Source organism: Salvelinus alpinus, chromosome 12, assembly GCF_045679555.1.
Source record: "Salvelinus alpinus chromosome 12, SLU_Salpinus.1, whole genome shotgun sequence".
Taxonomy (NCBI): domain Eukaryota; kingdom Metazoa; phylum Chordata; class Actinopteri; order Salmoniformes; family Salmonidae; genus Salvelinus; species Salvelinus alpinus.
This window is the reverse complement of record NC_092097.1, coordinates 38,702,004-38,717,947: the sequence shown is the minus strand read 5'-3', so window position 1 is coordinate 38,717,947 and position 15,944 is coordinate 38,702,004. Positions and strand designations below refer to the sequence as shown.

The 15,944-nt window shown below is 41.9% G+C and overlaps 1 protein-coding gene across 1 annotated transcript; it reads left to right on the top strand.

Moving 5' to 3' along the window:
• Positions 1-521: 521 nt before the first annotated feature.
• LOC139536058 (uncharacterized) lies at positions 522-14,894 on the top strand. The gene is made up of 2 exons (XM_071336184.1): positions 522-882; positions 13,455-14,894. Exons 1-2 carry the CDS (start codon positions 696-698, stop codon positions 14,342-14,344), a joined length of 1,077 nt encoding a protein of 358 aa, XP_071192285.1. The 5' UTR covers positions 522-695; the 3' UTR covers positions 14,345-14,894.
• The last annotated feature ends 1,050 nt before the right edge of the window (positions 14,895-15,944 follow it).

The following is a 15,944-nucleotide window of genomic DNA, read 5'->3' as shown; positions in this document are numbered from 1 at the left end:
CTTGAAATGTGTTTTTCAATACAAATTGGCTTCCCCTCCGATACAGCAGACGGCGCTCTTAAGTTTGGTCAGTGCTATCTGAGCAGAAATATCAGACGCATCGTAGCCGAAGATTTTTTATAAATCAAGATAGACCATGGCCTGCGTTTCCAATGGGAGCAAATGAATCAAAGTAGGCAGAACAAGCAAGGATATAGGCAGAGCTAGCATGTACTTGCATATTTCCGTAAGCGAACGCCTACTCTGAAGTGCGCGTGTGCATTAACTCAATACGACCTTGCGCTCCTAAAAAACGCAATTTTTTAAAAACTATTGCAAAGGGTAAAGTCTACAAAGATTATTCCACTCTGTTCGCAACAGATTCTAGTTTTGGAAAAATAAAACTATGTAGATCAAATGTTTCATCGATGAGAACATTTGCAGAATGTCGTCCAAAATCCATCTCCCGCCATCTTCTCCCACTGCCGGTCACTGGGCTTCCTCTCATTATCAGATTTGGTAGTAAGTGGTAACGCCAACTGGATGCTTCACATTTATACATCCGGTGAAATATCTGGCTCATTGTTTTATCTGTGTCGTCACATTCGTGAAACTAGATAGCTATAAACAAAGATGGTGGATTGTTAAAAATAATAATACTACCTGAAAGATAAGTAACATCTTTCATTTGTGGTACTACTCGCACAGCAAACAAAATGTCAAAATTGGAATTGTTGAATATATTTCTTACGAAGAGATTAACCGCGGCTGCCGAGGAGATATTTGGGGCTGTGAAGGGTACGATAGTTGAGTACCAGACAGAAATCGTTCGCTCCAAGGAGGAGAACAATCGTCTCCGAAAGCTGCTGGATATCGCTGTTCAGCGCGTTCTACTTCAAACAGGTAACTAGCTAAGTAACGCTAGGATATGAACCTACTTTTATTTCTCAAAACGAGGGAATTGTTTTGGTTGTTGCCAGACTCCACAAAATAATCTATACAAAATACCAGAATTGTTCTTTTGGACTAACGTTAGACTAGACTGAGAATATGAAAAGCCGACCACAGGGCTGCCAACTTTGAAGAAAGCTTGGAGTGAGATTTTGCCAAGACGGCCTGTGAAATGTTACTGTTTTTCAGCTAATTTCCTGTAATTCTATGTATTTCGACATGGTTTAGGCCTATGACCAAGGTAAAAAAAACAACAGGTCAGCTGTATTCAGAATTCTTTAAACAATAAATGAACACTCAAAATTCTACAGACTTTGTTACTTTTAGGTTTTTTGGGGATGGAATTAAAATTATACAATTTTTTAATTTATTTTTTAGGTGGTTTGACACTTTTTTTTTTCAGTAATGAAATTAGATGAGGAAACAGGCCAATGGGAGAAACAGTGGGAAGGTCAGTGAGAATGCTCTGCACAGGAAATACTAATATTAATGGTTGATGGCAGTGGGTAACCAAATCATAGATTGCAGTTTTGTCGTAGACTGCTTTCAAGGTAAGGACACAAACATTTAGTGTATTGTAATTTTGGTGAACTCTTTTAAATAGTGCTGGATGAAAATCCTGTTTGCTCTCCTTGATCTATGTTTCCCAAGTGCTGGATGTTCTTCATTTGTCAATCATCCAACCTTTAAAAAAAAAGAAGTCAAATGAATATCAATATTCAGGTGGTTTATGTCTACTAGTTGAAGATCATTGTCATTATCTTACTCTACATAGACAAAATATTTGTTAATGAGTTGTCAGTCTCCCTCTATCGCTGCCTTGCATGTGCACAATACTAAAATGTCAAATTATATTTGAGGCCTGGAGCATTTTAATATCCAATGCTTATTTGTAGGACTTATTCAAAACTGTCCATGAATGGCTGCAAAAATATATAGCCTTAAATTCATTTTCAAAGACACAAGTAGGCATATCAGATTTAAAATCTGTGATTACACTGGCAATATTGGGAAGAAGTAGAACAATAAAATACTGTAAATGTGGGGAATAACAGTAGTGTTCTTTCTGACATGCACACTATTTCCACTTTTATTTCAGGCCATTGTTAAGAATGAGAATTGTTCAACTGATCAGACTAAATAAAGTAAATTGATAATTAAATCTGCTCTAGGCAAGACATAAATCTGCCCCTACACCCTAACCAAAATGTTTTTATATTTATTGTCCCCCCTCTAGAATCAAACGTACGCTTTTGAGTTCACAATCTGTTTGACCAAATGATTTTCATAGTGACAAATCAGGTCACCTTACCTAAACATACTGTAGGTCTGTCTGCTACCTTTTCATTGTCAGAGCCTAAATGCCAATCACCAAAACAATGGTACTAATGCAAGTGTGGATTAAATCGACATTAGTACATGCTGTCAAATTGCTGCATTCTGCAATAGGGATGGGAGTAACAGCAACCTACATTTGTTGACAACATTGTATCTAAAAATGCACAACCGTGCTGCTCATTTTACAATTTTATAAACTCAGCAGAGAACGTTCTCTCTCTTCATTCAACTCCACTATAATCTTGAGGGGCGTTTGGTAAAAAAATAAAACATTTCAAGAATCCCGTCTGATCTATTCATATACGATAAAAAAAAAACGTTTAACCCCTTTTCTCCCAAATTTCAATCTTGTCTCATCACTGTAACTCTCCAATGTGGAGCCCTCCCGGCCAAACCCTCCCCTAATCCGGACGACGCTAGGCCAATTGTATGCTGCCCTATGTGATTCCCGATCACGGCCAGTTGTGATACAGCCCGGGATCGAACCCGGGTCTGTAGTGACGTCTCTAGCGCTGCGTTGCAGTGCCTTAGATGCTCATCCAAAAACTCTCCCCCGCCCTCCATTTGGCAAATCTGATCATAATTCTATCCTCCTGATTCCTTCTTACAAGCAAAAACTAAAGTAGGAAGTACCTGTGACTCGATCAATATGGAAGTGGTCAGATGACGGCAGACTGTTTTGCTAGCACAGACTGGAATATGTTCCGGGATTCATCCAATGGAATTGATGAGTATAGCACCTCCGTCATCGGCTTCATCAATAAGTGCATCGATGACGTCGTCCCCACAGTGACCATACGTAAATATCCCAACCAGAAGCCATGGATTACAGGCAACCTCCACATCGAGCAAAAGGCTAGAGCTGCCGCGTTAAAGGAGCGGGACAATAATCCGAAATCCCGCTATGCCCTCAGACGAATCATCAAATAAACAAAGCGTCAATAAAGGATTAAGATTAAATCCTACTACACCGGCTCTGACACTGTTCGGATGTGGCCGGGCTTGAAAACTATTACGGACAACAAAGGGAAACCCAGACGCGAGCTGCTCAGTGACGCAAGCTTACCAGATGAGCTAAATGCCTTTTTTGCTCGCTTCGAGGCAAGCAACACTGAAGCATGCACGAGAGCCCCAGCTGTTCTAAATGACTGTGTGATAACGCTCTCGGTAGCCGATGTGAGCAAGACCTTTTTAAACAGATCAACATTCACAAAGCCGTGGGGCCAGATGGATTACCAGGATGTGTACTCAAAGCATGTACGGACCAACTGGCAAGTGTCTTCACTGAAATGTTCAACCTTTCCCTGACTGATTCTGTAATACCTACATGTTTCAAGCAGACCCCCATATAGTCCCTGTGCCCAAGGAAGCGAAGGTAACCTGCCTAAATAATTACCGCCCTTTAGCACTCACGTTGGTAGCCATGAAGTGCTTTGAAAGGCTGGTCATGGCTCACATAAACAGCATCCTCCCGGATACCCTAGTCCCACTCCAATTCGCATTATGCCCCAACAGATCCACAGATGACACAATCGCACTCCACACTGCCTTTTCCCACCTGGACAAAAGGAACACCTATGTGAGAATGCTGTTCATTGACTACAGCTCAGCGTTCAACACCATAGTGCCCATGAAGCTCATCACTAAGCTAAGGACCCTGGGACTAAACACCTCCCTCTTCAACTGGATCCTGGACTTCCTGACAGGCTGTGGTAAGGGTAGGCAACAACACATCTGCCGCGCTGATCCCCAACACTGGGGCCCCTCAGGGGTGTGTACTTAGGCCCCTTCTGTACTCCCTGTTCACCCACAACTGCGTGGCCAAATACGACTCCCAACACTATCATTAAGTTTGCTGACGACACTACAGTGGTAGGCCTGATCACCAACAACGATGAGACAGCCTATAGGGAGGAGGTCAGAGAACTGGCAGTGTGGTGCCAAGACAACAACCTCTCCCTCAATGTGAGTAAGACAAAGGAGCTGATCGTGGACTACAGGAAAAGGTGGGCTGAACGGGCCCCAATTAACATCGACGGGTCTAGAGTTTTAAGTTCTTTCAAGTTCCAACAAACTATCATGTTCCAAACACACCAAGACAGTCATGAAGAGTGCACGACAAAACCTTTTCCCCCTCAGGAGACTGAAAAGATTTGGCATGGGTCCCCCGATCCTCAAAAAGTTCTACAACTGCACCATTGAGAGCATCATAGAGAGCACCCCTATTACTAATCTGTTCAACCTCTCTTTCGTATCGTCTGAGATTCCTAAAGATTGGAATGCGGCCGCGGTCATGATCCAAACTGTTACAGACCTATATCCACCCTGCCCTGCCTTTCTAAAGTCTTTGGAAGCCAAGTTAACAAACAGATCACCAACCATTTAGTATCCCACCGTACCTTCTCCGCTATGCAATCTGGTTTCCGAGCTGGTCACGGGTGCACCTCTGCCACGCTCAAGGTCCTAAACGATATCCTAACCGCCATCAATAAAAGACAGTACTGTGCAGCCGTCTTCATCAACCTGGCCAAGGCTTTCGACTCTGTCAATCACCGCATTCTTATCAGCAGACTCAACAGCCTTGGTTTCTCTAATGACTGCCTCACCTGGTTCACCAACTACTTCTCAGACAGAGTTCAGTGTGTCAAATCGGAGGGCCTGTTGTCCAGACCTCTGGCAGTCTCTATGGGGCTGCCACAGGGTTAAATTCTCGGGCCGACTCTTTTCTCTGTATATATCAATGATGTTGCTCTTGCTGCGGGTGATTCTTTGATCCACCTCTACGCAGACAACACCATTCTGTATACATCTGGCCCTTCTTTGGACACTGTGTTAACAAACCTACAAACGAGCTTCAACGCCGTACAACACTCCTTCCGTGGCCTCCAACTGCTCTTAAATACTAGTAAAACTAAATGCATGCTCTTCAACCGATCGCTGCCTGCACCATTCCGCCCGTCTAGCATCACTACTCTGGACGGTTCTGACTTAGAATATGTGAACAACTATAAATACCTAGGTGTCTGGTTAGACTGTAAACTCTCCTTCTAGATTCACATTAAGCATCTTCAATCCAAAGTTAAATCTAGAATTAGCTTCCTATTCCGCAACTCAGCCTCCTTCACTCATGCTGCCAAACATACCCTCGTAAAACTGACCATCCTACCGATCCTTGACTTCGGCGATGTAATTTACAAAATAGCCTCCAACACTCTACTCAGCAAATTGGATGCAGTCTATCACAGTGCCATCAGTTTTGTCACCAAAGCCACATATACTACCCACCACTGCAACCTGTATGCTCTTGTTGGCTGGTCCTCACTACATATTCGTCGCCAAACCCACTGGCTCCAGGTCATCTATAAGTCTTTGCTAGGTAAAATCAAAGGTAAAGCTCCACCTTATCTCAGCTCACTGGTCACTATAGCAACACCCACCCGTAGCACTCACTCCAGCAGGTATATTTCACTGGTCATCCCAAAGCCAACACAAAAATCACTGAAGTTGGAGACTTTTCTCCCTCACTAACTTTAAGCGTCAGCTGTCAGAGCAGCTTACCGATCGCTGCAGCTGTAAACAGCCCACCTGTAAATAGCCCATCCAACCAACTACCTACCTAATTTTCAGGGAAAATGTGTACATTTGACCTCCATCATCTAGGATGTGACAATGGTAAATAAAATCTCTCAATTTTTGCCAATTTTTTGCGTGGTCTTGCAGGCCTTCTCATGCAGCTGCAACTGCAAGTGCATTTGTAAATTAAGACCTATCTTGAGTTGGGCTCTGGGTTGGTGTAATTGTTGAGTAAGTGAGCTTATGGTTGTGTGGGGGTATGGGTTGAGTGTGTGTGGGTGTATGTGTGTATCCCACAACTGTTGCGAAGGAGCAAAATATGTTAGGGACAATAGAGGATGATTCACAGCTATATATAATACAAATCGAGGTGAGGGCGATGGAAATGCATTTGGCAGTTGATCTACTTCAATTCGGTAAATGGCACTGTGTGCTCTTTTCAAAGGATGGATCCCAGTCGGTTCAGGGCCATGGGATACAGGGGGTCGAGGGTGGTCTGCCGGGCATTGGGATGACAACCCAACTCGGGAGGAGGAGGGCTTTTAGCGGGTGGAATAGTAGGGACCGATTGGAGGTTTACTTAGTAGAAATGCAAATATCATGGTACAGCTATATAGACACTCAATCATCATGTTACTTTTTAATGGTACGTTTACAAACATATATTTTGATAAAAATAATTGAAAGTTGTGTCTCATTATGATAGGTGGTGAAATAAGTATAGCCAGTTACAACTGTAATGGCTTAGCAGATAATAAGAAAAGACAATCAGTATTTACCTGGCTAAAAGAGAAGGAATATAATATCTATTGTTTACAGGAAACTCATTCAACAGTTTTAGATTAAGTTTTGTGGAAAAATAACTGGGGGGGCGAAATATACTTCTCCCATGGGCAAAGAAATTCAAAAGGGGTGATGGTTTTAATTAACAATAATTTTGATCCAAATGTGCAAATTGTCCAAACAGATCCTCAAGGTAGATGGATTATTTTAAATAATATATAATATATTTAAATAAATAAATAAATATATATAAGAATTTATCAACTCTACAAGCAATACTAGACTCTATTATTATGGTGGGAGATTTTAATACGGTCTTAAATACCTCTATGGACCGGAAAGGAAATCACACTACAAACTATCACCCTCAGGCATTTAAGGAAATCATGAATGTCATGGATATATTGGAATTAGTGGATATATGGAGACTTAAATACCCTGACCTAGTGAGATACACATGGCGGAGGCTTAATCAAGCTAGTCGTCTTGACTACTTTCTTATACCATTCTCTCTGGCACCAAAAGTTAAAAAAGTGTTGATAGGGGACAGAATACAGTCGGATCATCACATTATTGGCATATATATTACTCTTACAGAACTTCCACTTGGGCGAGGATATTGGAAATTTAATCAAAGTCTACTAGATGATAAATTGTTTAGAACTAGGACAGAAGAATTTATAACTGACTTTTTCAGACATAACATAGGTACAGCAGATCCCCTTATTGTATGGAGCACTTTTAAATGTGCCTTTAGAGGCAATGCAATTCAGTACTCATCTAGAAAACAAAAGCAATTTAAATCAAACTAGTCCTTATTAACAAAGGAAATTGAAGGACTAACAGTACAGTTAGATAGCAATAAAAACGGTACTATAGAGGCACAGAATAAGTTAGAGGAAAAACAAAAAGAAATGGAGGAACTTATTCAAGAAAGATCCAGTGTAATATACACTGCTCAAAAAAATAAAGGGAACACTTAAACAACACAATGTAACTCCAAGTCAATCACACTTCTGTGAAATCAAACTGTCCACTTAGGAAGCAACACTGATTGACAATAAATTTCACATGCTGTTGTGCAAATGGAATAGACAAAAGGCGGAAATTATAGGAAATTAGCAAGACACCCCCAATAAAGGAGTGATTCTGCAGGTGGTGACCACAGACCACTTCTCAGTTCCTATGCTTCCTGGCTGATGTTTTGGTCACTTTTGAATGCTGGCGGTGCTCTCACTCTAGTGGTAGCATGAGACGGAGTCTACAACTGAATGACCTGCTGGAGGTCATTTGCAGGGCTCTGGCAGTGCTCCTCCTTGCACAAAGGCGGAGGTAGCGGTCCTGCCGCTGGGTTGTTGCCCTCCTACGGCCTCCTCCACATCTCCTGATGTACTGGCCTGTCTCCTGGTAGCGCCTCCATGCTCTGGACACTACGCTGACAGACACAGCAAACCTTCTTGCCACAGCTCGCATTGATGTGCCATCCTGGATGAGCTGCACTACCTGAGCCACTTGTGTGGCCCTGTATTAAAGAACATAAATGGTTAAAGAAAAGTGTGATAAATAAAAACATATACCAATTTCATTTAAGGACCAAAAAACTGTCATCTGTGCCATATAAATTGCTAAATAGTTGGGAAGAGATGTTCGATGTACCCATTCCATGGGACATGGTTTAGGAATTGATACGCAAAACAACGCCGGATTCAAAACTTCTAACTTTTCTATTTAAATTACTATACAAAATTCTTCCAACTAATAGAATGTTATATATATGGGGGATACAATCTTCCCAGCTCTGCAGATTCTGCTGTGAGGAGGCAGAGTCATTAGATCATTTATTTTGGTATTGTCCATATGTAGCTTGTTTTTGGTCACAGGTCCAGGAATGGCTGAAGAATTGCAACATTTGCCTAGAACTAACGCTACAGATAGCAATACTGGGTGATTTGAAAAGCCATAGTCAATCAATCAATAATATAATAATTATTTTAGCAAAAATGTTTATTTTTAATTTACAATCTGTAGAAGCTATGAGAATAGGAAGGTTCAATTATTTTGTGAAGCATCACAGCACACTTGAAAAATATATGGCAAATAGAAATCCGAAATGGATGATGTTGAGAGACAGATGGGAGGGGTTGAATGGAGCTGAAGGGTGGGACTAATAGCAAGATAAACAATGTAAAACATACGGGATCTGTAAAATGTATATAGGTTCGGAACTTTTGTGAAATAGCACAGTTACAAATAGAAATCAAACTGGATGGACATCAGAAATAGAGGAAGGACTAAGAACAAACAAGAGAGAACTATTGTAAAGTAGACTGTGTCTGTAAAATGTGTATAAGATTTATAAATTGAAGGTAAAAGCAGAAGTGTTTATTAGTTTACTCCAATTGGGGGATCGGTGGTAGGGTTTGCGGGGAATAATAATAAAGGTATATTCTTTTAAAAAAGTATGTATGTCTATATAGGTATGTGTATGTATATATGTGTATATGTATGCATGCGTGTATGGATATATATATTTACCCAAAAAATATGGGGGATTGGAAATGAAGCAACATTCTTTCCGCAATATTAAGCTGATCCACCCCTTAAAAAAAAAAACTACCTACCTCATCCCAATATTTGTTTTTGTTTTTCTGCTCTTTTTCACACCAGTATTTCTACTTGCACATATATCACTCCAGTGTAAATTTTAATTACTTTGCCACAATTGGCCTATTTATTGCCTTACCTCCTTACTTAATTTGCACACACTGTATACAGGTTTTTCTATTGTGTTATTGACTGTACGTTTGTTTATCCTATGTGTTGTTTTTGTCGCACTGCTTTGCTTTATCTTGGCCAGATCGCAGTTGTAAATGAGAACTTGTTCTCAACTGGCCTACCTGGTTAAATAAAGGTGAAATAAAAAATAACATACAATCCTGACCGGTTGCATCACCGCCTTGTATGGCAACTGCTCGGCATCTGACCATAAGGCGCTGCAGAGGGTAGTGCGTACGGCCAAGCTTCTTTTCATCCAGGACCTATATAATAGGCAGTGTCAGAGACTCCTGTAAAATTGTCAGAGACTCCAGTCACCCAAGTCTGTATAGACTGTTCTCTCTGCTACCGCACGGCAAGCGGTACTGGAGCGCCAAATCTAGGACCAAAAGGCTCCTTAACAGATTCTACCCCCAAGCCATAAGACTGCTGAACAATTAATCAGATGGCCACCGGACTATTACATTGATAGTAATAGTTCCCCCCCCCCCCCCCCCCCCTTCCATTTGTTTTGCACACTGCTGCTACTTGCTGGTTATTATCGATGCATAGTCACTTCACCCCTACCTACATGTACAAATTACCTCAACTAACCTGTACCCCCACACACTGACTCGGTACCGGTACCCCCTGTACAGTGAGGGAAAAAAGTATTTGATCCCCTGCTGATTTTGTACGTTTGCCCACTGACAAAGAAATTATCAGTCTATAATTTTAATGGTAGGTTTATTTGAACAGTGAGAGACAGAATAACAACAAAAATATCCAGAAAAATGCATGTCAAAAATTTTATAAATTGATTTGCATTTTAATGAGGGAAATAAGTATTTGACCCCCTCTCAATCAGAAAGATTTCTGGCTCCCAGGTGTCTTTCATACAGGTAACGAACGGAGATTAGGAGCACACTCTTAAAGGGAGTGCTCCTAATCTCAGTTTCTTACCTGTATAAAAGATACCTGTCCACAGAAGCAATCAATCAATCAGATTCCAAACTCTCCACCATGGCCGAGACCAAAGAGCTCTCCAAGGATGTCAGGGACAAGATTGTACATTTACATTTACATTTAAGTCATTTAGCAGACGCTCTTATCCAGAGCGACTTACAAATTGGTGCATTCACCTTATGATATCCAGTGGAACAACCACTTTACAATAGTGCATCTAACTCTTTTAAGGGGGGGGGGGGGTTAGAAGGATTACTTTATCCTATCCTAGGTATTCCTTAAAGAGGTGGGGTTTCAGGTGTCTCCGGAAGGTGGTGATTGACTCCGCTGACCTGGCGTCGTGAGGGATTGTAGACCTACACAAGGCTGGAATGGGCTACAAGACCATCGCCAAGCAGCTTGGTGAGAAGGTGACAACAGTTTCTGTGATTATTCGCAAATGGAAGAAACACAAAAGAACTGTCAATCTCCCTCAGCCTGGGGCTCCATGCAAGATCTCACCTCGTGGAGTTGCAATGATCATGAGAACGGTGAGGAATCAGCCCAGAACTACACAGGAGGATCTTGTCAATGATCTCAAGGCAGCTGAGACCATAGTCATCAAGAAAACAATTGGTAACACACTATGCCGTGAAGGACTGAAATCCTGCAGCGCCCGCAAGGTCCCCCTGCTCAAGAAAGCACATATACATGCCCGTCTGAAGTTTGCCAATGAACATCTGAATGATTCAGAGGACAACTGGGTGAACGTGTTGTGGTCAGATGAGACCAAAATGGAGTTCTTTGGCATCAACCCAACTTGCCGTGTTTGGAGGAGGAGGAATGCTGCCTATGACCCCAAGAAACCATCCCCACCGTCAAACATGGAGGTGGAAACATTATGCTTTGGGGGTGTTTTTCTGCTAAAGGGACAACTTCACCGCATCAAAGGGACGATGGACGGGGCCATGTACCGTCAAATCTTGGGTGAAAACCTCCTTCCCTCAGCCAGGGTATTGAAAATGGGTCGTGGATGGGTATTCCAGCATGACAATGACCCAAAACACACGGCCAAGGCAACAAAGGAGTGGCTCAAGAAGAAGCACATTAAGGTCCTGGAGTGGCCTAGCCAGTCTCCAGACCTTAATCCCATAGAAAATCTGTGTAGGGAGCTGAAGGTTCGAGTTGCCAAACGTCAGCCTCGAAACCTTAATGACTTGAAGAAGATCTGCAAAGAGGTGTGGGACAAAATCCCTCCTGAGATGTGTGCAAACCTGGTGGCCAACTACAAGAAATGTCTGACCTCTGTGATTGCCAACAAGGGTTTTGCCACCAAGTACTAAGTCATGTTTTGCAGAGGGGTCAAATACTTATTTCCCTCATTAAAATGCAAATCAATTCATAACATTTTTGACATGCGTTTTTCTGGATTTTTTTGTTGATATTCTGTCTCTCACTGTTCAAATAAACCTACCATTAAAATTATAGACTGATCATTTCTTTGTCAGTGGGCAAACGTACAAAATCAGCAGGGGATCAAATACTTTTTTCCCTCACTGTATATAGCCTCGTTATTGTTATGTTATTGTGTTACTTTTTCATATATTTTTTTACTTTAGTTGGTAATATTTTCTTAACTCTTCTTGAACTGCACTGTTGGTTAAGGGTTTGAAAGTAAGCATTTCACAGTAAGGTCTACACTTGTTGTATTTGACGCATGTGACAAATAGTTTGATAAAACATTTTTAGAATGCTGCGCCACTCGGGAGGCCATATCATATCTTTTTCAGAGCCAATCTGATTGGTCAAAGACCAATTAGTGAAAAAAGACCAGTATTGGGCTGACTGTCTAAATGCAGCATAATAGGCTGACCACACCGCTCGCGTCGCAAAATAAATGTAGAAATCCATGTTATTCAATTGTTGCGCGTGCCAACGAGTGTCTGCGTTGCCAAGGGCTAAAATAGAAGTCATTCCTATTTCTGACGCAGATCGCGCTGAAAGTCCTGCCTCTCCCATCTCCTCATTGGTTTATAGAAGCAGGTACCCACGTGCCATCTCCTCATTGGTTATGTTTTGCCGGTTGTCGTGGTAATACTATGAAAGTGTAGATGCCAATCACCATATAAGTTCAAAGATGGAAAAAGCCTGGAAGGAGGAGAGATGACTAGAAACAATTCGGTTGGCTGATTTATGTGTGGATTAATTGTCGGAGTAGAGGACCTTGTGCATTTCAGGTAAAATAACAACTCAATGTTTATATCCCAGGACAAATTAGCTAGCAACAGCAAGCTAGCTAAATAGGACAAATTAGCTAGCAAGTGCAAGCTAACTAGCTAAATTGCCATACATGTTTAATGCTTTTCGACCTGTCCCCAAATTAATGTCATTGGTTCAGAATTTGTTTTGATATTTTAACCTGTGTGTCATGTGATCATGTTTGGTGTAGGGGGACAAAATACATTTGTGCACGATGGCGCACGCGCTCAGCCGGTTTGGGTTCCGTGTAAGTGTATTGTTTTTGGCCAAATCATCCACTCTTCTATACCTCCAATAAAATCACTCATTACTGCCACACGCAGGTCGGCTGATCCAGCAGCAGGAAAGTAATTGATTTTATCACCTACAACAGTTTGAACGCCATATCAATCTGTTTCACCCATATATTGCACGGAATGCAATAATATTTTATGTAAGTAGACAACGGTACGTTTTTACAGGGATTCTATATTTCTAGATAGACTGAGTGATTTTACTGGCGGTGCAGAAGATGTAGATCTGGCACATGGTTTAAAACAATTCTTAGATTCTTTCCAGACAAGCCATTTTTTCAGTTGCATTTAACTTTTAATTTAGAACTTTTTTGGAAGTACATACTGGATGTAAAGGCAGTAATAACAATGGTTGCTCTGCCACACTTGTCTTTGGTAAGTACCGAACGTATTTTGACATTTAGGCTAGTGAATGGCAAGTTGAATGGCTGCTTCCTGGGTTTAAAGAGAATCTCCATATTCAACGTCTCCTGTAAACCCAGATTCTGGTTTACATGCAGGCTACACGTGTCATACATGTACTGTGGTGCTAAGATAGAATTGCCTTCAGCTGACTTTCTTCCTTTCTGTTCCCTCTAGACCACCATGCTATCCATCTCACTGAAGATGCATCTTCCCCTGAGCAGCAGTACTGTGAGCAGGAGTGGAGCCCCAGTCTGGGCCAGGACCCAAAGCCCACACAGGTTAAAGAGGAACAGGAGCTCAGAATCAGCCAGGAGGAAGACCAGCTTCAGGGTTTGGAGTCTGATACCAAAGGAGAGTCCATATTAACTCCTCCCTTTGTTAAAAGTAACTGTGATCAGGACCCAGCTCAGCCTTCACATCTTCCACATACCCAAACTGTGGACATCAGAGAAGGAGACTCTTTAGCCAGAACCATATCTTCTAAGCAGATCAAAATAGAAAATGAAGAAGGCTACAGCACATCAGAACCAACCAGTGACTTACAGACTGTCTTCAATGTGAATTCCGATTGTCTTGCAGCTTCGAGTGAAAACGGTGCCCAACCCAATATCAACAATAGAATTCTGAGAGAAGGACTCTCGGGATATAAGGGCCCACAGGGAACAAGCAGTGCATATGAAAGAGAAAGTATAGGTCTACACATAGATGTTAGAGGCCAGAACACCTCCAAGCTGCCTCAACAGAGATCCCCCTATCAACCCCAGGGCATACAGAGAGTGTATCGTTGCAGAGAGTGTGGGAAATGCTTCAGTTTCTCCTGTCAGTTAGAGGTCCACATGCGATGGCACACCAAGGAAAGACCATTCAGCTGCTCTGTGTGCAGAAAAGGCTTCACAACCATCAGCATGTTGAGGAGGCACCACCGCATTCACACTGGAGAGAAGCCCTTCCGCTGTCACATCTGTGGGAAATGTTTCAACCAGTCGGCTCACCTGAACACTCACTTTAAAATTCACCCAGGGGAGAGACCACATGGCTGGAAAATGGCTCGGTCAAAACGTTAACAGCAGAGACATTTACGCTCTCTCTTGAAATTAAGTTCTGAGCACAGAAGGAGAGTGACATGTAAATCTGGGCAGTTTAATTATTGGCCAGGATTTAAAACACTAGAAGAATCAGTGATTGATGTTTGAACAATGCATTACAATACAGTGGGGAATGGGAATAACTTTGAGTAATGAAAATGTTAATGTTTTTCACTGATCCATGTGATTGTGTTGCTGCATGCATCATCATCTGAAGCCATGCTTGGTTCAGTGCCAGCATGAGGATATGAATACTGCTAGTAGCTATATATATGTTGACTGATGTTGTTCTTTTGTAATTACACTACATATTTTACAGGAAGCAGAGGATATCGCCTGTTTTAGTAGATGCAGATCAATGAATTTGATCATCCTCATCTATTTCCCCTTAGGACTTGGACATGACTGCTGGGCTGTATGACTATCCTATTAGGGTCTTGACAGTTATCCCTGATGAAATTACTGTGTAAAAATGTACTGTTCTGTACTGAATGTTAACTGTTTTTTAATAAATAATTGGTCAAATGTTCTTTAAGGTCAGGATGACTTTATCTTCTACCATTCAGGCTGCAGTACTGTGTGTGGGGGGGCACCGTGTGTGTAGGGGGAACACCGTGGGTGGGGTGGGTAGCACTGTGTGTGTGGGGGGGTAACACAGTGGGTGGGTAGCTGTGTGTGTAGTGTGGGTGAGTAGTGCTGTGTGTGGGGTGTTTAGCACTGTGTGTGTGTGGGGTGGGTGGGATGGGATGGGAAGCACTGTGTGTGTGACTACCAATTTCAACCTAAAGCAGTGCCTCTGAGATACTAACTGATATCTAAACATACATACTGTATCTTTCAATCTAGTTTAAACTGACACATTTTCCCCACGCAAATCATGATTCCTCCAGTTTGTGAAACAAGCTCATATACCTTCTAAGTGATCCCATCTGATTGAAGTCTGCTGCATTCATGGCACGGATGCGGTTTCTCCTCTAGGTGAGTCTTCATATGTACGGTCAGGGCTTCACTCAGCGGAGACCTTGTGACATTCTTCACAGCGAGGCAGTTTCAACCCTCTGACTCATCATACGTGTGGTCAGGGAAGCTCTCCACAAATATGGCAACGATGCAGCGTCTCCTTTGTGTGTCCTCATGCATCTGCAAGCTTCCTTTTCGACTGAAATGTTTACCACAATCTTGACACTGAAATGGTTTCTTCCCAGTATGAATGACTTGGTGTTTTTATATTAATGATGTTTTAATCGTTTTCCACACAGGACACTGGCATGAGCCCTCACAATTTGCACTTTCAGGTTAGCCTTATAACAGGTACAAGTGTTAGTCACACATTCAGTTATATAAAATGGGCACAAACTGCCTGCCTGTACAACATGGAGAGCTCACCCATTCATTGAATGCTGCATGGAGTTCTGTGAGGTTAAACAAGACCTCTTCTCTGAACTTTGACATCGTTTTTGGTTACAGTATCTTAAACAGCAGGTGACTGTTTTCACCCCACCGTTTTCATAACTCCACTTTTTTCTCCAAATAGTTTTTTCCCTCTATTGTATGCTTACTTACTTTCTGGTTTTGTTTG

What these genes read in the sequence shown, in the direction of transcription:
- LOC139536058 (XM_071336184.1), top strand. Translation starts at nt 696, where the DNA reads ATGTCAAAATTGGAATTGTTGAATATATTTCTTACGAAGAGATTAACC. An exon ending in GCGCGTTCTACTTCAAACAG is followed by an intron (nt 883 to 13,454) that starts GTAACTAGCTAA and finishes TGTTCCCTCTAG; the next exon opens with ACCACCATGCTATCCATCTC.